Here is a 27,136-nt window from a genome sequence, read left to right as displayed (position 1 = left end):
AATCTTATGTATTGGCTTAAGTTTTTCATTGTATGATTTGCCTAATAGTGGTTTTATCTCTAATTTAATATAATATAATATATATATATATATATATATATATATATATATATATATATATATATACATACACACACACATACATATATATATATATTAGAACATTGTACTTATTAAAATTCCTTGTTTAAAAATCATATCTTCATAAAGTTGGTACGCAATTTCAAATACCATAGAAGATAGAACATAATTTTTTCTTCTATAGCTTCACATTTAAATTTTTATTAGTATTTATAAAATATTCAGGTATTATGCTTTATTAATTGGATTGTAAATTTCTTAAAATAATTTCTGAAAATACATAAAACAAAACTCCTACTTTCAAATGACCTCATTTGGTAGTATAGTCCTTGTGAAAGAGGAAGGAAGTACGTCGACTATTAATATTCAGGGACATTTTACAATTTGGCTGTGTTTCTTTTACCCCTACATAATGAAGAGCCAAGTTTCAGCACCCGGACAAGAGTTAGTGATTCAGCTAGTGCGAGCATGCGTGCGTGCGTGTATGTGTGCACGCACATGTCGGTCCACAAAACATATATACATATGTGTGTACAACACACATGTGTATATGTATTTTGTAGATACTGTAGAATTGATACTTTTTCTTCTCGAATGATAAATTTAAACGCTTATCTAATTAATAACTGAACTCTAGTATTTGCCTAGTTCCATAGTTCTACCCTGTTTAGTTTATGTAGTACTCTTAGAGCAACACAAAAATTAGACAAGACAAAACATCAATTCCAAACACAGCCATCGATACATATATATACACGTGTTTAAGTCTAAATGTACATATACTGTGTGTGTGTGGTATGCATAAATGCCTATTAATATATTTCTTTACTACCCACAAGGGGCTAAACACAGAGGGGACAAACAAAGACAGACAAAGGGATTAAGTCGATTACATCAACCCCAGTGCGTAACTGGTACTTAATTTATCGACCCCGAAAGGATGAAAGGCAAAGACGACCTCGGCGGAATTTGAACTCAGAACGTAAATGCCTATTAATATATGTGTGTATACAGTATGGTATATATATATATATGTACATGTACACACACCGATATATCTGGGAAGAAGGAAGAACATAAGAGTGCTCAATATGCAATAATAATGTGTTTTTTTTTTTTTAAATCAATAAATCAGAAGATACAAACTCACCAAATTTACCCCCCACCCATAAATTAGCAGCTTTCAAAAATTGCTGAATACGTTTATGTATACATATATACACACACATACATTATAGAAATGTTCTCAAAATAACCTTGAGTATGAGTGGCCATGAACAAAATGTGAGTTTTCAAGATGGCCATTTTTTTAAATGTATTCTTACAAAGGAAATAAATAATAATAATAAAATAAGTTTGTATGATTTAACAAGATAAAATAAAAAAGAAAATCGTGAATAAAGCCCCACTTTTTTTTGTTAGTTTGCAGCATTAATTGCTGGTATTTTGAATAAATTACATAGTTTTTTTTTATCTTTACATGAGGATATAGTTGGGTGGTGTAATGGGATTGGATAGAAAAATAAACAACCTTGTTAACAACTTTGAAACAACATTCCCCTCCAAGAATGAGAGGTGAGGAGTCAGGCAAGGAAGGAGCATTATAGGAAGAAGGAACTATATCTACAAAAGAACACAAAAAGTCTGTTGATAGTAGGAAGAGAGAAAGAGAGAGAGAGAAGGAAAGGGTATAAATTAGTGTAAAATCATTATGCAATTCCTATATTTTCTTTTAAAGTTTTGTGGGGCATTGAGCCTTCATTTTTATCATGTCCACCACAAGACAGCCTCGCAGGAATCATGTGCTGAGAGGCAATATTCTGTGGGTTGTATGTATTCAAAGACTGTCCACATCCAGGCATGCATGCTATTGAATGAGTCCATGAGGTAGGCAGAGGTGTGGTGAAGTTATTCAAGGTGTTTGGCTCACTGTGATGATTGTTGAAGTAACTGGGTGAAAGACCCGCAGGAGACGTGGCGCCATTGCCACCAACATTGTAGCCAAGCTGCGAGTCCAAGTCAAACTTCTCATTGTGCCAGCTGTAAGGCCGTGTCGAGTGGCACATTATCATAGTACCAGTGCTGCTCGGGTAACAAGCAGATAAGCGCCGACCATCCATATCATGGTTTGATGCAGTAGAATGCCGTGAATCGGTGGATTTTATGGTGCCAGTGTCAGTAGAGCAAAAACTGCTACTGCTGTGTTGCATCAATAATAAATGATCGTTAAAGAGTGCAGTAATGAAAGGCACCGAGTTCCGGTTGGCCTCAGTTCTGATTTTCTCCAACTCTGGGTGTAAAATTTCTTTTTGGTTTTTCAGAGAAATCTTGGTTGGTGATTTTGGTTTGGCATCTGTATTAGAGACACTGCTGTCAGGATCTGAGGTAGCTGTGCTAGAACCAGGCAGCTGTTGGGGTTGTGAGAGAGCAGCTACAGTGGGTGGGTGGTGTAGATGAAGATTTGAATCAACCGGACCGACAGAATCAGGGGCTGGTGCCTACAAGGAGAAACAACACAAAAATGGAAACGATATCAAATTTGAAGAATTAATGAGTAGAAAACTGGTATTGATTACAATAAATATGGAAAAAAAAAGATAAGCTGATTTACAAGTTGGTTTTTAGTATATAAGGCAGTAAGAGCTAATTAACAGATAATTAATCAATCTGATGTTTGACCAAAATATAATGCATAAACTACCATACATTCACACACATTTGTAAAAGGTGTAAATACACCATCATCAGCTCAGTGTTGTCCTCTCTGGATCCCTTAGATGCATTTTGTTTGTTTATTTCCTATCAATGTTTCACACTACTGCCTATGTATTTGTTCGGCAGTCTATCTGGGCATGGACACATTGAAACTCCGACGTCTGGCAGCTGACTTGGCAGACACCCATAAAATTATCAACCATCGTACAAACAATAACTCTGAGCACCTTTTCAAACTCCACCCATCTAACACCCGTGGACATATTTACAAAGAAAACAGCACAGCTCCCATGACTTCAGGAAACATTTTTTTCACGCTGAGAGTTGCTGAAGCATGGAACAAACTGCCGGCATCAGTTGTTAGTTGTCGGAGCACTGCATCCTTCAAAACTTCCATGCTTCCTGAGATTCGCCAACACTACACTTGATTTTCTCCCCTCTATACACACACAAGCATGTATCTGACTCATACATTGTTCGCTTTCCAGACATTTCTACATTACTGCATGTACTTTATATGCACTTTCTGACAAGTTGTGGTGCACCTGAGCACTATATACAATAATTTCATTATTATTATTATTATTTTATAAGCGCAAATCAGTCATTTGTATTGACTGATTTTTTTTTTTTTATAAAGCTACGGCTTTCTGTCAACTCAAGGTTATCTCTCTTTGGTATCTTCTACAGAGGACAGCATGACGAACCAGAAATGCATCTAGGGGTCCAGGGATGGCACCACTGAGCTGATAATGGTGTATTTAGACTTTTTACCACAAATGAGAAGTTTTTTTTCTCCATAGTAAACAGCAATGAAGTTGCCTTTAGAAGTTAAAATAAGTCACAAACATTTGAACTAACAAAGTTTGTTCGGTCTTCTATGTATCATACTTCATGTAAACACACTCAACAGGCCAGTTACTGCAGTATTTATCCTGAGATAACACCACTTCTGGACCTGCTATGTTAAAAACACTATAAATATCAGAGATGATATCTGAGGACAAATACAGCAGTAAAGAACCAACAACTGAGTGAATACATTTAGCATGACAGAGATGGCTGTTTTAATTAAATTCTGCCTCAGTTGCATATACCAGATCAATAAAAATTATTTATGTAGAAAAATAAGTAATCAAGAAAATCTCACCTGATTTCTGTGACCCTCGACAGTTGAATCAACAGGTACAGTTCTTGTAGATTTCTCCCTCGCATTGCCCAAAAGCTGGTTAGTGTTACCACTAGAGTTAGAGGTCATATTTGTCGCTTCTGTATTTGATGAAGGTGATGTTACATTCTCTACATTCATATTAACAGATTCTGACTGCTGTGTATGATTAGCAAGGTCCAGTACATCAGCAGTGGGTGCAGCTTTAGGGGGAATAGTTGGAGTGGTTGCTGATGTTGCTGACAGTAGGTTTGTGTCTGTAGTTCGCTGGGGTGGAAGTTCTGGTAATAATACATCAGGTAAAACATGTTTTGGAGCACCATCAATGGCACTATATGTTGCCCTTGCCATTGGGATCACAACTGGATCAGTTTTTACTATATTACACATGGGATCAGCTGTCCAGGAAGGATCAGAAGGGGCTGCTGGTATAGATTTCCATTGAGACCCAGCAGATATAGGACATGTCATTTGGTCAGTGCATATGGCAGTCAAGTTTTTATTCCAAGCACCAGCAACTGGAGATTCATTATTTGTCCAAACATTATTCAGTTGTGAAGGACTTAATTTATCAGGAGGTCCTGGTGGCAGACCACCACCTCCCCAAGCTACACCAGCACCACAAGGTGAAATAGAGTCCAATGCAACCATTTTTGCCCAAGATGCACCACCGATATGATCAATGGCAGCAGATGTTGAAGGAAGATTCTGGTTGGATGATGGGCAATTATAGTTGACAGAAGGGAGTGGAACCATGTTTTTCGGATGCAACCGTGAGTCTAAGCTGACTGGATGAACAACAGAAAGAGGAGGTGGTAATGAATAAAGGTTGGTAGCAGTGCTATCAGGATTGTCTACTGCTAAAGTATTTGGTTCTCCAGAAGAATTGTTTTCTACGTGGAGAAGACAACGTTGCTTGAAGCTGTCGCCCCGACTTACTGGTTTGCTAGGTTTTTCTCCTGGAGTTGATTGTTGTGAAATCACAGGGGTTGGAGGCCCAGTTATTGCATACTTTAGAGGAATCTTGCCATTAAATATAATCTGTTGAGGAGAAGGTGTGGCAGAATTTAGTTGGCCAGGTTGAGGAGATGGTTGTTGCTGTTGTTGCTGCTGCTGTGCTGATGTTGGTGGAGGAGGTGGTGGTGGTTGCTGTTGCTGTTGTGGTGGTGGAGGAGGTGGAGGTGGTGCTGTTGGTTGGGGTGGTTGTTGACGTAGGTGGCCTCTATAACTGCTGGGGGAATGCGGACTGGCAGACTTTGAGTTGGGGCTACTCCCAGCACGACCGGTTGATTTATACACTTCTATTGGCCTGCTATCAAATTTAGGGCTTCTGTTATTTGATCCTGGGGCTGATAACATATAATCTAGTGGGGGGAAAAAAAAGATTGAAATAACAAAAATAAATTGATCCATAAACTCTACATTTATGATTAAGTCTTAATCTTTTTATAAGTAATTTTTCAATGGTAATGTCTTATACAGGCTCAATACCTGTTATTTGGCAAGAGGGATTAATTGAGTAAACTGACCCCTATTTTCAGTGGTACTTCATTGTCTCCAAAAGGACTGAGAGTGAAGGTGAGCTTGCCAAAATTTAAAATCAGGACATGAAAAAGCCACATCTAATATCCTAAGGCTTTTGTCCAATGCTAATAGTTTTTAAATGCGCTAGCAGACTATCACTAAGTTTTGTAAGAAGAGCAGAGTCACTTGAATTGGCTGCAATAATTGACTAGCGTTTATTTTATTAACTCTGAAATGAAAGAATTCAGAAGACTAACTAAATAATCCTTTCTACTATAGGCGCATGACCTGGATTTTGTGAGGAGGGGGACAGTTGATCACATCGCCCCAGTACTCGACTGGTACTTAATTCATCGACCTTGAAAGGATGAAAAGCTAAGTTGACCTTGGCAGAATTTGAACTCGGGCAAAATGCTTAGCGGTATTCCGTCTGCCGTTACGTTCTGAGTTCAAATTCCGCCGGGGTCGACTTTGCCTTTCATCCTTTCAGGGTCGACAAAATTAAGTACCAGTTGTATACTGGGGTCGATGTAATCGACTTAATCCCTTTGACTGTCTTTGTTTGTCCCCTCTATGTTTAGCACCAAATTGTCATCACTAACTACACTGAAGATCATGAGGTTATGTTCTAAATCTCAAGTCAGCACACACCTTAATCTAATAAAATGTAACTTAAGCCAACTTGTATTTTACAAAACGTAACAGGCATACTGTTGAAAACCATTTTTAAACCAACCACAGAATTACTACTGGAAAGTGGTTGATAACAAGGTAGGATTAACGTATTAAGTGAAGCAAGGAATTATTCTCAATCTAGAAGGGAAAGCAATATGTAGCAGTAAGGGAACACAACAAAAATGGATGAAGCTTTCAATGTGTACAAAAAAGAAACATTTTTAGTTCAATGTTTAGAGTGCCAAGAATGTAATCACAACAAACATGATATATAGCTAATTAACTGTATCTCTAGATGTATTTCAACAAAATTATTTTAAAACAAAATATGGATCCTTATATGTTGCAATATTAAGATATCTCAAAGGTCCTGAGTTTAACTGTTTCTGAATTTAAAAGAAGACATATTTCTTGCCAATACTTGCTTAACAGAATTCATGCTTAGTTATATCTGTCTTATTTTGCTCAGCATGACCAACAGATAAAGGTTAACCTCAAAGTTTTATCTCAGCAAAACTAAGCAAACCTTATTACTTGGCTTACCAAATATAATTTGATAGAAAATGAGCATCAGTCTGATTTCCATTTTAAGTGGTTAATAGTAATATGATTGTTAAAAGACCAGCTTTAACATCATCATCATTATTGTTTAACATCCGCTTTCCATGCTAACATGGGTTGGATGATTTTGACTGTGGGCTGGCGAACCAGATGGCTGCACCAGGCTCCAGTCTTGATCTGGCAGAGTTTCTACAGCTGGATGCCCTTCCTATACAAAAATCCAATGATACCATGTACAAAGCACCCAATATACTCTGTAAAATGGTTGGCATTAGGAAGAGCATCAAGCGACAGAAACGATGCCAAAACAGGCAATTGGAGCCTGGTGCGGCACTCCAGGTGGCCAGCACCTGTCAAACCATACAACTCATGCTAGTGTAGAAAACAGATGTTAAATAATGATAATGGTGATAACCTTTCAGTATACAGATGGTAAAAATGAGAGAGACAAACCTGATAAGGAGGGTACAGAATGAACTTCTCTAGGCTGGAGGGAAAATTTGTTCTGTCCTTGACTAGGTGTACCCAACACATTTGACCTGGGTGGACTGTCAATAATGATTTCTCTTCCATGATCTGTTAACACATAAACAGACATTTAACAACGGTTTCACAGTGTCCCCAAAACAAATAGTACAGCAACTAGATCTTTGCTCAACCAAGCTGTGGTACCAAGAACACAAGTCACACTCTTGGATAAGTACACCTAAATCAACAACCGTAGTAAGCACAACTCCAACTGCAATAACAACACCACTGAGGATCAAAGAACTTATACCATACAAGTTTGTAAATCTAAGTAAAAAGATCTATTGATTTCAGTGATGAGGATTCGTTTATTTACTCAACTGAATTTCTTGCTCATTGAATTAATAAGTGGGTGAGTATTCCACAGACAAACACACCATTAACATATCCTCAAGTACAGTCAATGGGACACAATGTGTGACCAGGTTGTACCTTTGATAAGCATCTCACAGGCTTCCGTGTAATTTCCATCTTCCCAGTTTCACTCACAAGGCTTGCGTTGACTTGAAGCAATGATAAAAGACCCTTGTCCACAGGCCACAAAGTAGGATTGAACAAAGGTCCTTGTGATTGCATAGTGAACTTCTCGACCATTTGACCATGTTGCATCCATCCACACACACACACATAATAATAGCAGAACAGAAGAAAATGATTAGACATGTCCTCCTTACCTTCATTTTCATCAAAACTTACTGGTACCTTGTCACTAACAATGCCTGATGTGGTGTTAGAACTAGCATCACTGACAACTGAACAACGTTGTACAACCCCAGTAGTACCCCTTCCTGTTCCTGATGGTGTGTTCCACACCAAACCACCATTAGCTACCATATCACGTGCATCACTATAGATATATGATTCACGATATCTTCGCTTATCTGAAAATAAATAATAAATGTTCATATATCATCATCATCATCATCATCATCGTTTAACGTCCGTTCTCCATGCTAGCATGGGTTGGACGGTTCGACTGGGGATCTGGGAAGCCAGAAGGCTGCACCAGGCTCCGGTCTTATCTGGCAATGTTTCTACAGCTGGATGCCCTTCCTAACGCCAATCACTCTGTGAGTGTAGTGGGTGCTTTTTACGTGCCACCTGCACTGGTGCCAGGCGAGGCTGGCATCGGCCACGGTCGGATTGGTGCATTTTACGTGCCACCTGCACAGAAGCCAGTCGAGGCGGCACTGGCTTCGGCCACGATTTGGATGGTGCTTTTTACGTGCCACTGACACGGAAGCCAGTCGAGGCGGCGCTGGCATCGGCCACGATTCGGATTGTATAATATGCACATTTCCCCACCAGATTTTTCAAAGCTAAAAATTAGGGGCAATGTTATCCATTTTATTATTTTTAATTAAAGGCCTAAATTTGCATAATTTATATCCCATGAAACTACATGCAAAACGATTTTTCTTATTTTTTACTTTCTGAAAATGTAAAATACTGTTTCAATTATATATCATCATCATAATCATCGTTTAACGTCCGCTTTCCATGCTAGCATGGGTTGGATGGTTCGACTAGGGATCTGGGAAGCCAGAAGGCTGCACCAGGCTCCAGTCTGATCTGGCAGTGTTTCTACAGCTGGATGCCCTTCCTAATGCCAACCACTCTGTGAGTGTAGTGGGTGCTTTTTACATACCACTGGCACAGGTGCCAGGCGAGGCTGGCAACGGCCACGATCGGTTGGTGCTTTTTACGTGCCACCGGCACAGGGATCACAACTATAATTTCCATTGATTTTTGATGTTGATGTACTTGACTCAATAGGTCTCCTCAAGCACAGGGTCAAAACGGTGTTTCTTTACTTGCCACCTGCACAGGAGTCAGTCCAGCAGCACTGGCCACTGCCGGGTGCCAGTCATAGAATTGGTTCAATTTCGATTCTGATTTCACTTGCCCCAAATCCAACTGAATATCTTTCAGTGCAATCTCTTTAACCCCTATTCAGTCAATTCAGGTGCAACTTAGATCTCAGTCATTTCCCTATAATCCTCCCAATCTTCTTCTTGTCGCCTCTGGCCTAACTGACTAACTTGTCACCTGATATTGTGAACTCATCAATGTTTGCCATCAACATCTCAGATATTCCACTAAGGGCAATTTAGGAAGCATTTTGCACTGCTTCTACAGGAAAGCCACTACATTCATACACCATGGCATTAGTAGGTACACTTCACTACAGGAAGCAATAGGTGTACTAAGTTTTTATTAACTTGTAGTGCTGAACTCTACACCTATGTGCAAAGCCTACATCGGACTGACATACTATCCGGGAAACTTAGTGAGCCTCAATCACTTAGCTCCAAGAAACCTGGAAGAAGCTAACGCACTTTTGACAAGTTGTGGTGCACCTGAGCACTGTATACAATAATTTCATTATTATCATTATTATGACATACAAAATGAATGAAGAGAAAAAAGAGAAAAAAGAGGCAGAAGCAAAATTAATCCCTGATTGAAGAGACACTTACCTTCTGCCTGTAAGTGTCGAATTTCCATCAATTTTGGCTCCAGTTCCAAATGGAACATATGAGTATTACGACATATGGACAGAATGTATTTAGATTTGGCATCACTGTCTGTATAGTAAGTAAACTTGCGTCCTTCTGGTTTACCAACTGAACGAATTTCAAACTTCTTTTTCTATGAAAAAAAATATCAACAAAAACAGGTTAAAAAAATGTAAGTCAAAATTTAGAACATAATGAAAGGGAATAATTTATGTTTAATAAGATTTAAGTCATTAAGCTACTGGTTTAATGGTCAATCTTTACTTCATAACATTATTGGTACTGTACTATGTCCCTGATAAGATACCTTTCCTGATTGAGTACCATGTTGCGAATAGTCACTCTGGGGAGGCACAGCATAATTGTTTAGCTTTTTTATGATGTAAAATAATCAGAGAAAGGGAGTCAATGCTTGTAATATTTGCAGGCTCTTCTTCATCCCAAACTGGTGAAAGTGATGTAGTTAATATTCAGCTTGACTATCTGCAGAACAAAGAAGGACTACTAGGAAAATGAACTGGAATTTGGGCAACAGCAGAGGAAAGCTGAGTGCAGCTAGGGGAAGAGGGTTTGCAGTTAACTACCATAAATCCTCGAGTATAATCCGCACTTTTTCCTCAAAATTTAAAGGTCAAAATCCCTAGTGTGTACTATATACGAGGTTAAAAATGAAAATTATTTTCTAAGCAATGTCCGAGTCCCTATTTGCTGTCCGGCAATGTTTATTCAGACGCATTTTGTGATGTCAGGCGCGAAAATACCATAAATCATCCATAACTTGCAGTAAGCAGCATTTATTAAACGTTATTACTGTTATTTCTTTATTTTCTGCAAACAAAATGCACAAAAAAGCTACACGTTTGCATTATGTTATATATACAATAATAATAAAGGACGTTAACGTATACATTTTTACAAACCAAGGACATTATATGGACCTCCTTGACTCAAGATAGAGAAGGGGTGCGTATTATACACAAGGTTTAGGTTTTTCAGAGGTACAGCCCCCTAAAAATCCCCTGCGTATTATACTCAAGGGCGAGCTATACTTGAGGATTTACGGTATTTCAGATGAGCAAATGGTTGATTAGTGTTTTGTTAACTTATAGTACAGAGTCCAATCTTTCCATGATGTACAAAAGAAGATATTATTACTATTATCATTATTGTTAAGGATGGTGAAATAAGAAATACTAGAAGAATGGACTATCAGAATAAAAGATTAGTGACTTCACATCTTCGTGAAAGAATGCCAGTGTTCAAGTATTTGAAGCACTTGAAGGCTCCTAAGCATTGATATTTCCATATTCTTTTACTAGTTTCAGTCATTCTGACTGCGGCCGTATGGTCTTGTGAAATTTATAACAATATACAAATACCAACATACTAACAATAGTGGTAAGATTATTAAACTGGAGCCACACAATATTTGTACTGTTGTGTGTAACAGTACATAAAAGGGATGAAACAATATACTTACATCGAAATATAACTTTTCTATGTCTGGCCACAGAAATGTCGAGAGAAGACTCTTGAAGTCTTCAGTCATTTCCTGAAATAAGAAGCAGAAAAGTGAAACACAATTCACACAAGACATTCATTTTAAGTATCAATCACAACCACCACCACCATCACCACCATACAGAGATTAATACACTTACATACAAACACACAGACATACATATATATATAATCATCAGGCCAATGGCATACATAAATGCACACCAGAAGCAAATAAGTAGGGGTATGCATGAAGTGTGCACCCCACCAATCTCATTACTTAATCAGAAGAAAAAAAAAAAAGTGCCCTTTTAAAGCCTAACCAGACTCATGAGCCCGGTTTCAATGGTGTATGTGTTCCCCAGCTGGATGGGACGCCAGTCCCTCGCAGCGTTACTCATTTTTGCCAGCTGAGTGGACTGGAGCAATGTGAAATAAAGTGTTTTGCTCAAGAATACAACGCGTCGCCCGGTCCAGAAATCGAAACCACAATCTTACGATCATGATGCTGACACCCTAACCACTAAGCCACGCGCCTCCACAACCAGAAGAAATATTTGGACTCACGCACAATCATGGGGTACACAATAGACATGATCAGACAACATGATTGAACTCATGACATGAAATACAAAATACTTGCACAAAACCAACAACACACACAGACACAAAATGTTAGCAAAAAAAACCAATGAACTTACCTCATAAATTTCTACCCCCTTGGGACAGATACCCAGCCATGCATTCCAAATTTTGTCTGTTTTCTTCTTCTTTAAACGGTAAAAATGTAAGTTATGAGCAGCAGGATATTTAATAGACTCTCGAATAAATTTCAGTTCTGCTTCATTCCTTGTGACATCATGTTGTTCTTTATGCATCTTGGGAGCATTTTCAATGAGGTATTCTTTACCATGTTCCCCAACCATCTGCAACAAAATACACAGAAAAATGAAGCAAAGTTTGACATCATCCCCAAAGCAATAATTAAAAATCAAATCATCATCATCATTGTTTAACATCCGCTTTCCATGCTAGCATGGGTTGGACGATTTGACTGAGGGCTGGCGAACCAGATGGCTGCACAAGGCTTCAATCTTGATCTGGCAGAGTTTCTACAGCTGGATGCCCTTCCTAACGCCAACCACTCCGAGAGTGTAGTGGGTGCTTTTACGTACCACCAGCATGGGGGCCAGTCAGGCGGTACCGGCAACGACCTCGCTGGAATCTTTTTACACATGTCACTGGCACAGGTGCCAGTAAGGCGATCCTGGTAACGATCACGCTCGGAAGGTGCCTTTTACATGCCACTGGCACGGAGGCCAGTTAGCCGCTCTGGCAATGATCATGCTCGGATGGTACTCTTAGCACCCTACTAGCACAGGGCTCAAGTGCCAGTAAGGCGACGCTGGTAACGATCACACTCAAATGGTACTTTTATGTTCCACTAGCATGGAAGCCGGTTAGCCGCTCTGTTAACGATCACACTCGTATGATGCTCTTTGCACCCCACTAGCACGGATGCCAGTCATCGAATTTGATTTTGATTTATTATACTAGTCAGAATTATGTAAGGTTTTATCAAATGGGGTAACCATGCATCTCCCCTACAGCAGGACACTTGTTCCTGTCTCTCTGCCACACCTTAATCTTTCATCATCTGGCATAAAGCCACTTCTCTCAATACTACCCGGCTATCTCCTAGTTGAGAGGTCTTATTTGGTGAGTTACTCAAATTCACTAGCACCACTGCTGCTATGTAAACAGTACTCATTACACTCTCTAAGATGATTATTGTAAGGGCATCTATTTCTTTACTACCCACAAGGGGCTAAACACAGAGAGGATAAACAAGGACAGACAAACGGATAAAGTCGATTATATCGACACCAGTGCATAACTGGTACTTAATTTATCGACCCCAAAAGGATGAAAGGCAAAGTTGGCTTTGGCGGAATTTGAACTCAGAATGTAACGGCAGACGAAATACAGCTACGCATTTCGCCCGGCGTGCTAACAGTTCTGCCAGCTTGCCACCTATTGTAAGGGCATCTGGTCTTAGAAACCATGCCAAAGCAGATATTGGAATGTGGTGCAGTCCTCTAGGTCACCAGCTCTTATCAGACCAGATGTGTGTGTGTGTAAAAGAGAGAGAGAAGTGGGGAGCTTTTGAGAGAATGTGAAATAATTCTCTTCTGCGACATTGAATCTCAAACTATTATTTATAGCTTTGAGTGTGTGCTTTGAGATATTCCATGAATGAATGAATATTTGTTCCTTTGTTAGATATATATTTTTTTTTTACACAATTTTAAACACCACCACCCTGATTCTTTGTGTTTTATAAAAATTATTGATTTCTTCAGTGCAGAAACAGCACTATGTTTTATTTCAAAGGAATAAAAAAAGATTAATAAGACAGGGTCTTACCCAAGCAGGGAAATATTTTCGAGGATCAAAATAGTCTCCAGATTTATGCTTTTCTGGATAGTAGTTACCAAAATCAGCCTGTAGAGCAAAAGCTGCCAACTGGAAACAACGTTCCTTACTGCAGAAGTGCCGGTATTTCAAAACATTCTCTTTCAACTGTAGATAGTACAAATGTCTAGTTACTTTTTCCCTGAAAGGAATGAAAATATAGGAACTTTAGAATATAGCAGTGCATGTGACACGGACCAGGGCAATACATGTATCATGGATTATGGCAACACATGTAGCATGGAATTAATACAAAAACTAATATAAAATAATTTAGGAAGTTTATTGTACATAGAATTAGAAACAAGTGAATTTAAAATAGACACACACACACACACATATATATAATAATAATTTGAAGGAATATTATTCCTAACTTACAGGGAAAAATTCAATTTAGAAATACTAAATCAAATTTCACAAAATATAATATATATATAAAAATTAGAAAATACCACCTTTTATCAATTCAAAATGAACAATTAAATTACACCATCTAGAAAATTACATATAATAGAAATATTAAAATTAAATTAACAATAATATACCGATGATTGAATTGATAAAAGGTGGGTTTTTTCTAAATTACCATATATATATATATATATATATATATATATATGGTAATAAAAAGATAGTTAAGGTCTAACTTAATATTTTAATGAGCTGTTAGTCTTGCTGTTGATAAAGATTTCACACACACACACATAAAAGTTAGATGCTAAAAAATCAAGGGTTAAAATGAAAACAAGAAGAGTGGATGTGTTTCTGAGGGTAACATCTAGGGTACAGTTTCCAGTTACTTTGAGAACCTCCAACCGATATATAGAAAGTATAGTATCAAAGAAGTTAGGTGTCTGTGCCAGATCTCTTATTCTGACTATCATTAATCATATCTTATAGTAAAACCTCCTTTACCACACCATGTCTGTCAGACAAATCCTCCCATATCATCATTTTTCATCAAAAAAAAATCTCTAACCCTTATTTTGGGTCAAAATATTAAAGATCTTCAATCTCTGGCTTCAATATTAGCAAACTATGATGGGCACAGATTGTAAGCCCTTTCTTTCAGTTACATAGTTTCTGTGCACGCACGTGTATGCATGCATGCATACACACACATATATATATAAAATGCCCAGAAGAGGCCATTGTTTATTTATTACATCGTAACATACTTTAAAGTGAAAGTACGAACACTAACAAATGGCTGAAATATCACATAGGAAAAAATGAAGAACTTAATATGACTGTGCAATGATTAAAAAGTATATATTCTATGTGTATTCTGTTTTCTTTAAACTATTATATATATATATATATATATATATATACATACATACATACACACATGTAGTAAGTAGCTTGCTTACCAACCACATGGTTCTGGGTTCAGTCCCACTGTGTGCCACCTCGGGCAAGTGTCTTCTACTATAGCCTTGGGCCTACCAAAGCCTTGTGAGTGGATTTGATAGATAGAAACTGAAAGAAGCCCATCGTATATATATATAATATATATATATATATAGATTGATATGCCACCACTTGACAACCAGTGTGTTTTTGTCCCTGTTCCTTAGCGGTTTGGCAGAAGAGATCAACAGAATACCAGGATTTAAAAAAATAAAAACTAGGGGCGATTCGGATGACCAAAAATTCTTCAAGGCAGTGCTCCAGCATGGCCAGAGTCTAATGCCATTAAGGAAGCTCACACACATACATAAAACAATGATCAGTCACTTCAGAAGAGAGAGAGAGAACACCTTTGTAGCTTACCTTAATAAGCAAACTTCATCAACATAAAATTGTACACGAAAATAGACAATTAACAGAGGTTTGCCTTTGTTATCAAAACCCTGAAATTGCAAAAAGACACTCAATAAATACATAATTAAAAAAATTAACAACAGTAAAAACAGAAAAAAAGTATAATAAAAAAAAACCCCACTTGTTTATATACATCCTGTCTCATCATAAACAAGTTTACTTTCCTACAAGTCTGCATAACTCAACATAAAGAAAATTATTAGTTTATAATGAGATCTGATGGTAATTAACATTTTATTTTTACATCTGATGAGCTGAAATAAGGAAATACCAGCATTATTTTTTATTGTTGTAGTTGTTTCTAGAATTGGTTTTTGTTCTACATTTGGTTGTTGTATATTATTGGAAGAAGTGTCTATTAGCACTTGTAAGCAATTGGTTGGTTGCATATATCATACTTAGTGCAAAACCATCAGAAGTTGGTTTACAGATGCTCTAACTAAAACATTAATGAGTCCTAGAAAGCCTATGAAGATCCTGGGCACTAACCCTTTTCATCTTACTAAACCCTAACCCCAACTAAAGTCAGTAAGATGAATAAAAAAAAAAATATACCTTTAAAAAAAAATGGGCATGTAATGTTTTGGCACAGACATTTTGGTACAGCTGATGTGATTAGGGCTGGATTAGAACCCACAGAGGCCCTAAGTCTTTAAAAGATTTTGGTGTCACCATATATATATGTGATTCAAAATATAAACAATAAACCATAAAATAAATCCTTATTTTTCCAAATGAAGCAAAAGTAACAATAAAACGAAAAATGTTTATTTTATTGTTTATATTTGAAAAGTTTTCTCATTTTAATTGCAAAGTCTTTGATCAGATTCTCACTATGACACCATGAACACTCTGAAAGTATATTTCTGATCACATAAACCACTTCAAATATCTTAGCAAGTTTAAAATGATTTCTTTTGTGCCATAGACCATTTACCATTTTGTGGTTCCCCCACCCACACCTTGATGCCCTAAATACAAGGTTATTTTGCTGAATGGTTAATCCAGTGCTGGATGTGATACTGACTTATTTCACAGCAGACATCTTCAGGTTTCTCTCATTATCTCTTTCCCCCTCTGTTTACGTGTGAACATATTTCTCTGTGTGTACAAGAGGGTAAGGTTTTATATCAATTATGTTAAATTACTGTGGCACGTAAAAGGCACCAACGAGCGTGATCGTTACCAACGTCGCTTCACTGGCATGTGTAAAAAGATTCGAGCGAGGTCATTGTCAGTACTGCCTGTCTGGCCCCCATGCCGGTGGCACGTAAAAAGCACCCACAACACACTCTCGGAGTGGTTGGCGTTATGAAGGGCATCCAGCTGTAGAAACTCTGCCAGATCAAGATTGGAACCTGGTGCAGCCATCTGGTTCGCCAGCCCTCAGTCAAAATCGTCCAACCCATGCTAGCATGGAAAGTGGACGTTAAACGATGATGATGGTGACTTGTATGACTGAGCCAAAGTTCCCTAAAGGGAACATGTATAAGCTCCCAGGTAAAGGTGAGAAACCATTTACTGTGATACCTGCTAAAAGGAACCAATATTTAGTATTTATATGAATATAGATGAAAAAAAATAAATTTCTCATTTTAGAAATAAGCTTCCGAGAAGTCAATCATTGCTTACCTCCCCTCGTCCAGACTTCCATCCTTTTGTTGCTTGTTTGTGAATTTTTTCATCCAAGTTAACAAAGTGATGTTCGCCGTCTAAAAAGCAAAATGAAATACCATAAGATTATATAACCATGTTTACTGTAAAGATAGGTATGCTTGCGTGTAAACATATTTACGATAATGGCACACATAATTCGACTTAATTCCACGTGCGGGCGGGCTGGTGTGGGCATTTTACATTCCATAAGATTTTGTTCTTCGTTATATCATGTTTACTGTGCTTCGAAGATTTATGATCAAAAACTCAGCCGCGCGTGCGTGCGTGGTAAATGGTAATAGTGATTGTTTTAATGTTCTTTTACCTCATGCTGTTATATATTACGGTGATTCTGTGGCCCTCCATGCTGCCACCTGTCATACATAACTGTCATTTAAATTGTCAGTGACGCTCATTAACCTCACCACTCATTATGTCTTCCTTCATATTCACACAGGAGGCGCAATGGCCCAGTGGTTAGGGCAGCGGACTCGCGGTCGTAGGATCGGGGTTTCGATTCCCAGACCGGGCGTTGTGAGTGTTTATTGAGCGAAAACACCTAAAAGCTCCACGAGGCTCCGGCAGGGGATGGTGGTGATCCCTGCTGTACTCTTTCACCACAACTTTCTCTCACTCTTACTTCCTGTTTCTGTTGTACCTGTATTTCAAAGGGCCGGCCTTGTCACTCTCTGTGTCACGCTGAATATCCCCGAGAACTACGTTAAGGGTGCACGTGTCTGTGGAGTGCTCAGCCACTTACACGTTAATTTCACGAGCAGGCTGTTCCGTTGATTCGGATCAACCGGAACCCTCATCGTCGTAACCTATATATTAAGGTGATTCTGTGGCCCTCCATGCTGCCACCCGTCATACATAACTGTCATTTAACTTGTCAGTGACGCTCATTAACCTCACCACTCATTATGTCTTCCTTCATATTCACACACACACACACACACACACACACAACTCTGCCTGAAGATAATGAAGTTGATAAATTAAAATCTCAAAACACATTGGACAGCATTTGTAAAAAAAAAAAATTATTATTATTATTATTGAGAGAGCTGTGCAATGCCATCAAAGTGACACTGGGGTAAAATATACGAAGCCCAGTATACCCATCATGACTACCCGTCTGATAAGGGTACACCAGGCACATGCATTACAACCACATGTGCATGACATGGCAATCTCTGATCAAGATAAACAGCGCATGACCTTGCAGATGGGGCTGTTAGAATTTTCTTCAGGTCGAGTAGCCCATCCCACTCAAAAGGTCCCTGAATAAGGATTTGTTTAAGGATGCTGAAAGAAACAACAGAATTTCCAAAGGAGAATTATTTAAACGCCAAAGAATCCATCTCAGCACATGGCTATAATGCTCCCCTACTAATCTTGCTCGTGATCAGAGATGCACATATCGTCAGCCACTAAGGGACATGCTCAACTGGTTAAGGTCAAACAACTGACAAGCAAATCTGTGGTATTGGGCTGAATATTTACTGTAGCCCATCTTTTATACCAAGACAAAACAACGAACATGATATTATTATTATTATTTCAATAAAACAGTCAGGTGTGTGTGTGTGTGTACATGGGTAATGCATGACCGTAGCATTAAGAAGTTTGCCTTGCAATATGAGGGTCCAACAACATTGGGTTGATAGCATCTTTAAGACAGAATCTGTCACAGGCCGGATTAATAATTCTAAAGGACAACCTAGTTCCACAGTATCTTGCAATGATTCTGCCTTAGAATTACATTAAGAGTACATGTGTCTGTGGAATTCAGGGCCATTTTAGATTGATTTAATGAGTAGGCAGTTCAGATGATCAAAGAACTGGAATACTCACAGTTGAAACTGTTAGAGATCCTCTATATACATGTGCATGCGTGTGTGGAGCAAAGGTGAGCAAGCCATGATTTGTGAACTGAGGCGCAGGAGTGGCTGTGTGGTAAGTAGCTTGCTTACGAACCACATGGTTCCGGGTTCAGTCCCACTGCGTGGCACCTTGGGCAAGTGTCTTCTACAATAGCCTCAGGCTGACCAAAGCCTTGTGAGTGGATTTGGTTGAAGGAAACTGAAAGAAGCCCGTCGTATATATGTATACATATATGTGTATGTATAAGTTTGTGTGTCTGTGTTTGTCCCCACAACATCGCTTGACAACCGATACTGGTGTGTTTACAGCCCCATAACTTAGCAGTTCGGCAAAAGACACCGATAGAATAAGTACTACGCTTACAAAGAATAAGTTCTAGGGTTGATTTGCTCAACTAAAGGCAGTGCTCCAGCATGGCCACAGTCACATGATTGAAACAAGTAAAAGAGTAAAAGAGCGTATGTGGCTCTAAAAGGCATTATCTACAGCTCCTAATCTTGTGATGTGGGGAAAGTGTTACTTTTCCTAAATCAGATTTAATGGTGCTACTTTGGCATGTGGTCTATAACCTAAAGGGTTACTTTTGGTTTACTTTTCAATTTCTAAAAACACTTAGCATGTTTGCTAAAGTTGTTTTACAATAAACTCTTTTGCTCATACTTAGCATTGTAAATGTATTTTCTCAAAATTCTTACAATTTTTAAGAATAATAAAACCAGGTTTCATTTATATTTAGTAAATAATAATAATAAGAAACCAAAAAACAATAAATAATTAAAATAAGCACATAGATCACACAAGTCTGGCAGCCATGTGAGTTTTGCAATGTGAAGAAACTAAAAACTAACCTAAAGAAATTGCCCTTGAAGTTGTAGATCACATGCTAAAGTAGCACTAATTTAACACTCTACCAGGTGAATTTTGAAGTATTAACTGTAACCATGGAGACTCAACAAAAGCCTTCAACTAGTAGAAATTTATCAAACAATGCAGCTGTAATTTTTTCTTATTTCTCAATCATCATCATCATCATTGTTGTTTAACATCCGTTTCCATGCTAGCATCGGTTGGACGGTTCGACTGAGGTCTGGGAAGCCAGGAGGCTGCACCAGGCTCCAGTCTGATCTGGCAGTATTTCTACGGCTGGATGCCCTTCCTAACGCCAACCACTCCGCGAGTGTAGGGGGTACTTTTTATGTGCCACCAGCACAGGTGCCAGGGGAGGCTGGCAACGTGCACGATCGGTTGGTGCTTTTTATGTGCCACCGGCAAGGAAGCCAGTCAAGGCGGCGCTGGCATTGGCCGTTGTTGTTCTTGAACATAGAAAGAACTTCCTATGTAGTTCTTCTTATCAAGCAACTTGCTTTCCTCAGCAGAGGGAGAGAGAGAGAGAGAGGCTAAATTACTACTAAATGTAGGTAGTTTTTATTATTTTTATTTTGCTTCATTAATTTCATGCTAGAGATTATTTACTGCACCACACAAACAAATAGTCATCAACATTATTTAATCAAATTTGGGGGTTGTACACCTTTAAATTATCCAAAATTCTTCATCAGCATCACTTCTGTGTATCTTTTGATATTTCCAACCTGGTATATAATAAGGCTTATGATATACCTTCTTCCTCCAGTTAGTTACTGTTCTTTATACACACACACCACCACCATCTCAATCTTCTTTGTAGCTTTTATTCCAATGTATTATCTCCAATTTTCCCTTTACACCATTATATAATGGTGAGGTATAGCATTTTTTTTTCATTTTATAACTCCACTGTCCAGATAATTCTAATGGATATCAATAAAAATGTTAGCTTACACACATATAATATATATACAATTAATTTGATTTGACCAGGTAATAACTTGACATGCTTTAAAATGTGCCAGTTTTATTTTAAGTAATTTGTAGAAACTTAACCAAATAAACAGCTTCTTTGTAAGACAACTGAAAGATTGAGTTGTCTCAGATATGATAACTTCTGTTCTACTTTAACCCTTTAGCATTTAAACTAGCCATATCCAGCCAAAATATTCCACCTGTTTTATGTTCAAATTGACCCGATTCAGCTTCAGCCACCTACATAAACCACTATGTCGTTCTAAAGATAAATTATCACATCGTCGGAGTGGCTGTGTGGTAAGTAGCTTGCTTACGAACCACATGGTTCCGGGTTCATTCAAACTGCGTGGCACCTTGGGCAAGTGTCTTCTACTATAGCCTCGGGTCGACCAAAGCCTTGTGAGTGGATCTGGTAGACGGAAACTGAAAGAAGCCCATCGTATATATGTATATATATATACATATATACATATACATATATATATGTGTGTGTGTGTGTGTGCGTGTGTATGTATGTGTGTGTTATATGTTTGGGTGTCTGTGTTTGTCCCCCAACATCGCTTGACAACCGATGCTGGTGTGTTTACGCCCCCGTAACTTAGCGGTTCGGCAAAAGAGACCGATAGAATAAGTACTAGGCTTACAAAGAATAAGTCCTGGGGGTCGATTTGCTCGACTAAAGGCGGTGCTCCAGCATGGCCACAGTCAAATGACTGAAACAAGTAAAAGAGTATAGGTGATAATGCAGGATTAAATTCAAAACAGTGTATGTAAATATGCACTACATTTGACAGAGAAATCTGGAAGCTAAAAGGTTAAATACTGACGTGTGTGTGTGTGTGTGTGTGTGTGTGTGTGTGTGTGTGTGTATGTATGTATGTGTATATACAGGCACACATGCACACACACTTTTTATGAATTTCATTTTTGCATTTATCTTTTACTTATTCTAGTCACTGAACTTTAATCATGCTGGAGCAATACTTTGGAACAAATCAACCCCAATATCTATTTTCAAGTTTGACACTTATTCTATCACTCATGAAACATTGGTCAGCCAGAGGCTATAGCAAAAAACACTTGTCTAAGGTGCTGCACAGTGGGACTGAACCGGAAAACACAAGGTGCTAAAGCAAGATTCTTACCTACACAACCATTATAAATTGTTTTGAAATCTCATAATCTTCCCCATTTTAGCTTTATCATAATGAATTTATCTTCACACTCTTTCTCTAAAGCTGTTATAAAATGGCTTAGGTGCAGCATTTTATATTTTATAATTCCAATATCCAGACACAATTCTAATGGGTTTTCTATCAAAATATTTACATATTTTTATCTTTTACTTTGTTTCAGTCATTAGACTGTGGCCATGCTGGGGCACTGTCTTTTAGTCGAGCAAATCGACCCCAGGACTTATTCTTTGTAAGCCTAGTATTTATTCTATCGGTATCTTTTGCTGAACAGCTAAGCGATGTTGGAGGACAAATACAGACACACACACATATACACTGACACATACATACATATATACACATACACACATATATATACGACGAGCTTCTTTCAGTTTCTGTCTACCAAATCCATCCACAAGGCTTTGGTCAGCCCGAGGCTATAGTAGAAGACACTTGCCCAAGGTGCCACACAGTGGGACTGAACCAGGAACCATGTGGTGGTTGGTAAGCAAGCTACTTACCACACAGCCACTCCTATGCCTATGCAAAAGGAAAGGTCGACTTCAGCGGAATTTGAACTCAGAACACAAAGACAGATGAAATACAAGCAAGCATTTCACCCGGCGCACTGTTTCTGCCAGCTTGCCACCTTTTTGTGGAAACTTTACTAGATATACAGCTTCTTTGTAAGAGAGCTGAAAGAGTGTGTCTTGTCAAATATGGTACTTCTGTTCTATTTCAAATACTGGTGTGCGTGTGTGTGTGTGTACACAGACACCCACATGCACACGTCTTTATCAATTTGATTTTATCTTTTACTTGTTTCAGTCCCTGATCTGCAGCCATGCTGGGGAATCACTTAGAAAGGTTTAGTCAAACAATCAACCCCAATACTTACTTTTTTTAAAAAAAATACTCTGGTACTTATTCCACCAGTCACTTTCATTGAACTGCTAAGTTACAAGGGCGTAAACAGACCAACACTGGCCGTCAAGCAGTTTGAAGGGAAAAAGAGAACAAACAGAAAAACACACAATTCACACCGACTGGTTCAGTGGTACCTTGGGCAAGTGTCTTCTACTATAAGTAGAAGACACTTGCCCAAGGTACCACTTAGTGGGACTGAACCTGAAACCACATGGTTGAAGAGTGAGCTTCTTAACCACGCAACCATGCCTGCAAACTTTCAGAGACACCATCCGAGTGTGATCGTTACCAGCATCGCCTTATTGGCACCTGTGCTGGCGGCATGTATAAAAAGATTCCAGCAAGGTCATTGCCAGTACTGCCTGACTGGCCCCGTGCTGGTGGCACGTAAAAAGCACCCACTACACTCTCGGAGTGGTTGGCGTTATGAAGGGCATCCAGCTGTAGAAACTCTGCCAGATCAAGATTGAAGCCTGGTGCAGCCATCTGGTTTGCCAGCCCTCAGTCATTCGTCCGACCCATGCTAGCATGGAAAGCGGACGTTAAACGATGATGATGATGATGATACCAGCCCGGCTGGTAGTAATGTCTTGTTTTCATAAGTTTTAAATTAAAATCTTCCACCAAACCTTAGTCACAGTTTATGTTCCTAACACTGTCTGAATGATAACTAAGTTATTTTACTAAATTCTTTGTTATATTTAAAAGAAACTGAAAGAAACCACAGAGCATCTCAAAATAAACACAGTAACAAAAGGGTTAAAGGGTGAACCCCTTTCAAAAATGTTTAATATAACAAATGTATTTTCAGCATGGATACTTTTCCCATGGTTCTTTTCAAATCTAACCACTGAGAGACTACCACTTTTACTCACTGAAACAATTCCATTATTCTTTTTTTCTTACTTTATTTTTTTATCACTGACATACTACAGTTTTTACTTTCAAGTACCATGCATCTATAAATGAATAAGAATATTCTATTGAATTTTTTACACGCTCAAGGATTTTCTTTGTTTTTTTAACGTCAATATGACTTTTGTAACATCAATATGTCCAAATTTCATTCCCATTTTAAAATCCTCAAACAAAACAAACCTTTGTTTCCCTCAGTTTAACAATACTTCTGTATTGTTAAATTAAAACACACACACACACACAGAAAAAGCATTTAACTCCACACCCACAATTTACTATTAAACCATCACTTACACCAAGAGTTGTTAACTATGAATTAGAAATCTACAACTGATTTCAATTGTTTGTGAATGCATGTGTGGGAGTGAGAAAGAGAGAGGAAAAGGGGGAGGAAGGGAGTGAAAGAGAAGGAGTGTGTGTGTGTGTGTGTGTGAGAAAGTTTTCATTCAAATTGTCTTTCCATAGCATTGGACAAAATGGTGAGGTTATGTTTACATCCTCAGTAGACAAAAACCTGTAGCTCAGCACTTTTCTGATTTGTTACAAGTAGAATTTTAAAAAATCTCTTACTGGAAAAACAGGTAAAGGTTAGCAACAGGAAGAGCATTCAGTATAAAAAAAGCATAGGTGTATATGTGTGTGTGTGTATATATATATATATATATATATATATATATATATACTTTATTTTAAGCAGCAGAAAATTCAACAAAATCTGTTACTCTGAGTTTCTCGTTGCCGTTCATCAGACAGTTTTTGATAAACTGTCTGATGAACGGCAACGAGAAACTCAGAGTAACAGATTTTGTTGAATTTTCTGCTGCTTAAAATAAAGCATATTACTCTACCACTGGTATTTGAGTACTCTTTTTTCCACCTTGTTTCACATTTATGTGTTTACTCCGGTATATATATATATATATATATATATATATAAGGTGTATTCTGTTAGGAATGTATTAGAGTACAAAGTAGAGCTTGTCCACATGTATAGTGTTTATTAAATAGCTGTCTAAACGTACTCATTCTTGACTATTTGTTCAATTTTATACATACATACATATATATATATATATATATATATATATATATATATATTTATATATAAACACACACACACACACTCATGTACATGCATACATGTGTATCTGTAAATTATAGTTATTAGAATCTCATTCCAAGAAATAAAAGAAATATCTGATGTTTTGAGTATATAGAAATACAGAAATCTATCATGCTTAATGTATGTTTGTATGTGTGTGTCTTTGTCACCTTCCACTGCTGCTTGATGACGCTGTTGGTTTGTTTATGTCCCCATAACTTAGTGGTTCAGCAAATGAGACCAATATATTAAGTAGCAAACTTCAAAAAAAAAAAAAAGAAGTTCTGGTGTCGGTTTGTTCAACTAAAACCCTTTAAGGTGACTCCCAGTATGACTGCAATCCAATGAGTGAAACATGCAAAAGATATAAAAGATAAATACAAGCACCCCAGTTCATATCAAGCCATGATGAAAATGATTGGAAATGAGGATGAGTATTTAGTAGTAAGATATTCTATAGAAATGTGGTGTCCTTACAGATCATTAATATTTAGTAGTAAGATACACATGAAATAAATTCTGTAAAATATCGGATGGCTCACTAGAAATAGTTGATAGTTTTTGTTATATATATATATATATATATATATATGTATATATAAGTACATTAAAGTACATTCTGTTCGCCGGGTATATTTTGCGTCTGCGCAATGGTCCGAAAAGTTAGAGAATGCAAGTCGGTAGAACCGCACATGCTTCTAACGATATGTACTTCTAGGATAACAAAGGCTGCTTACTGAAGAGTCTAGCCTTGGCAAATAAATTATACTTTTCTGTTAAAAAAAAGACGAAACTGCAGTATAAGATGAGCCGAGTTTGTAAACGTTTTTGATTTTCATTTCATTGAATTTATCTACTTTTTGTGTATCTAGTACTTGCTTCTTCTTTTAGAGGCCTTTTAATGTACTTATATATGAATAACATATAGCCTAATGGCTAATTTGTCTTTTGTGCTAGATCACCGGTAATAAGAATTTATTTTATTACCCTTTTTACTATGTTTATATATATATATATATATATAGGGTTGTCCAGAAAGTTCATGCCGATTTTTAAAGGTAAGAAAATGGTCAATAAATACTTGCCATTACATTTTTAATCAACCAAATATGAACCATTTTGTTGCACAATGCATCTCCATCTTTCCTTTAACTTGAAAATACCCTCTTCCCAGAATTGAGGTGCCTGGGAGGGTAAGTTGAAAGGTAAGCTACTAAAAATCGGCACAAACTTTCTGGACAACCCTATATATATATATATAATATATATATATATATATATAGTCCAGATCGTATCCTGATTGCAAACAGTAACCTGATGCCAATGATCAGAATAGTTCTAAGACAACAAATGTAAAACAAATCTTCACTATATCTGAAATAAAGACAAGATCCTTATGATCGGAATGCATTTGATCACAGATCTACTGGATCAAGTTCTGCAGTTAAGCAATAACAACATCTGCCTCTTTTGCTTGTACAAATGTTTCTTTTACACAGATGACTTCCCATGGTAAAATGAAAGTTGGTACATTTTTACTCCAATCAAAACAAAACAATTGCAATAAAACATAACAAGGCCCAAATAGAGAAGCATAAGCAGTAATCAGAAACACTGTACATTAGCTACATGTGGAGACGCAATGGCCCAGTGGTTAGGGCAGCGGATTCGCGGTCATTGGATCGCGGTTTCGATACCCAGACCGGGCGTTGTGAGTGTTTCTTGAGCGAAAACACCTAAAAAAGTTCCACGATGCTCCGGCAGGGGATGGTGGTGATCCCTGCTGTACTCTTTCACCACAACTTTCTCTTACTTCCTGTTTCTGTTGTACCTGTATTTCAAGGGGCCGGCCTTGTCACTCTCTGTGTCACGCTGAATATCCCCGAGAACTACGTTAAGGGTGCACGTGTCTGTGGAGTGCTCAGCCACTTACACGTTAATTTCACAAGCAGGCTGTTCCATTGATTCGGATCAACCGGAACCCTCGTCGTCGTAACCGACGGAGTGCTTCCATCCACATTAGCTACTTCATCAATTCCTAATATTT

At 37.9% G+C, this 27,136-nt stretch overlaps 1 protein-coding gene across 2 annotated transcripts in view; it reads right to left on the bottom strand.

Annotated features, from left to right (window-relative positions):
• Positions 1 to 1,188: 1,188 nt before the first annotated feature.
• The window catches only part of LOC115210713 (flocculation protein FLO11-like), a 136,366-nt gene continuing 110,418 nt past the window's right edge, over positions 1,189 to 27,136 (bottom strand). For both annotated transcript variants that reach the window (XM_029779410.2, XM_029779408.2), the window contains 10 exons: positions 17,209 to 17,288; positions 15,526 to 15,605; positions 13,699 to 13,888; positions 11,973 to 12,197; positions 11,252 to 11,323; positions 9,733 to 9,904; positions 7,927 to 8,133; positions 7,178 to 7,300; positions 3,947 to 5,328; positions 1,189 to 2,579 (listed from right to left, as the gene is read on the bottom strand). In XM_029779410.2, the coding sequence (XP_029635270.1) occupies positions 1,791 to 2,579; positions 3,947 to 5,328; positions 7,178 to 7,300; positions 7,927 to 8,133; positions 9,733 to 9,904; positions 11,252 to 11,323; positions 11,973 to 12,197; positions 13,699 to 13,888; positions 15,526 to 15,605; positions 17,209 to 17,288 (3,320 nt within the window). In that variant the 3' untranslated portion in view covers positions 1,189 to 1,790. The remainder of the gene's footprint in view (positions 2,580 to 3,946; positions 5,329 to 7,177; positions 7,301 to 7,926; positions 8,134 to 9,732; positions 9,905 to 11,251; positions 11,324 to 11,972; positions 12,198 to 13,698; positions 13,889 to 15,525; positions 15,606 to 17,208; positions 17,289 to 27,136) is intronic.

This window comes from Octopus sinensis, linkage group LG4 (genome assembly GCF_006345805.1).
Source record: "Octopus sinensis linkage group LG4, ASM634580v1, whole genome shotgun sequence".
In the NCBI taxonomy this organism is placed as follows: Eukaryota; Metazoa; Mollusca; class Cephalopoda; order Octopoda; family Octopodidae; genus Octopus; species Octopus sinensis.
Note: the sequence above shows the minus strand (reverse complement) of the source record. Positions and strands in the feature narration are given on the sequence as shown.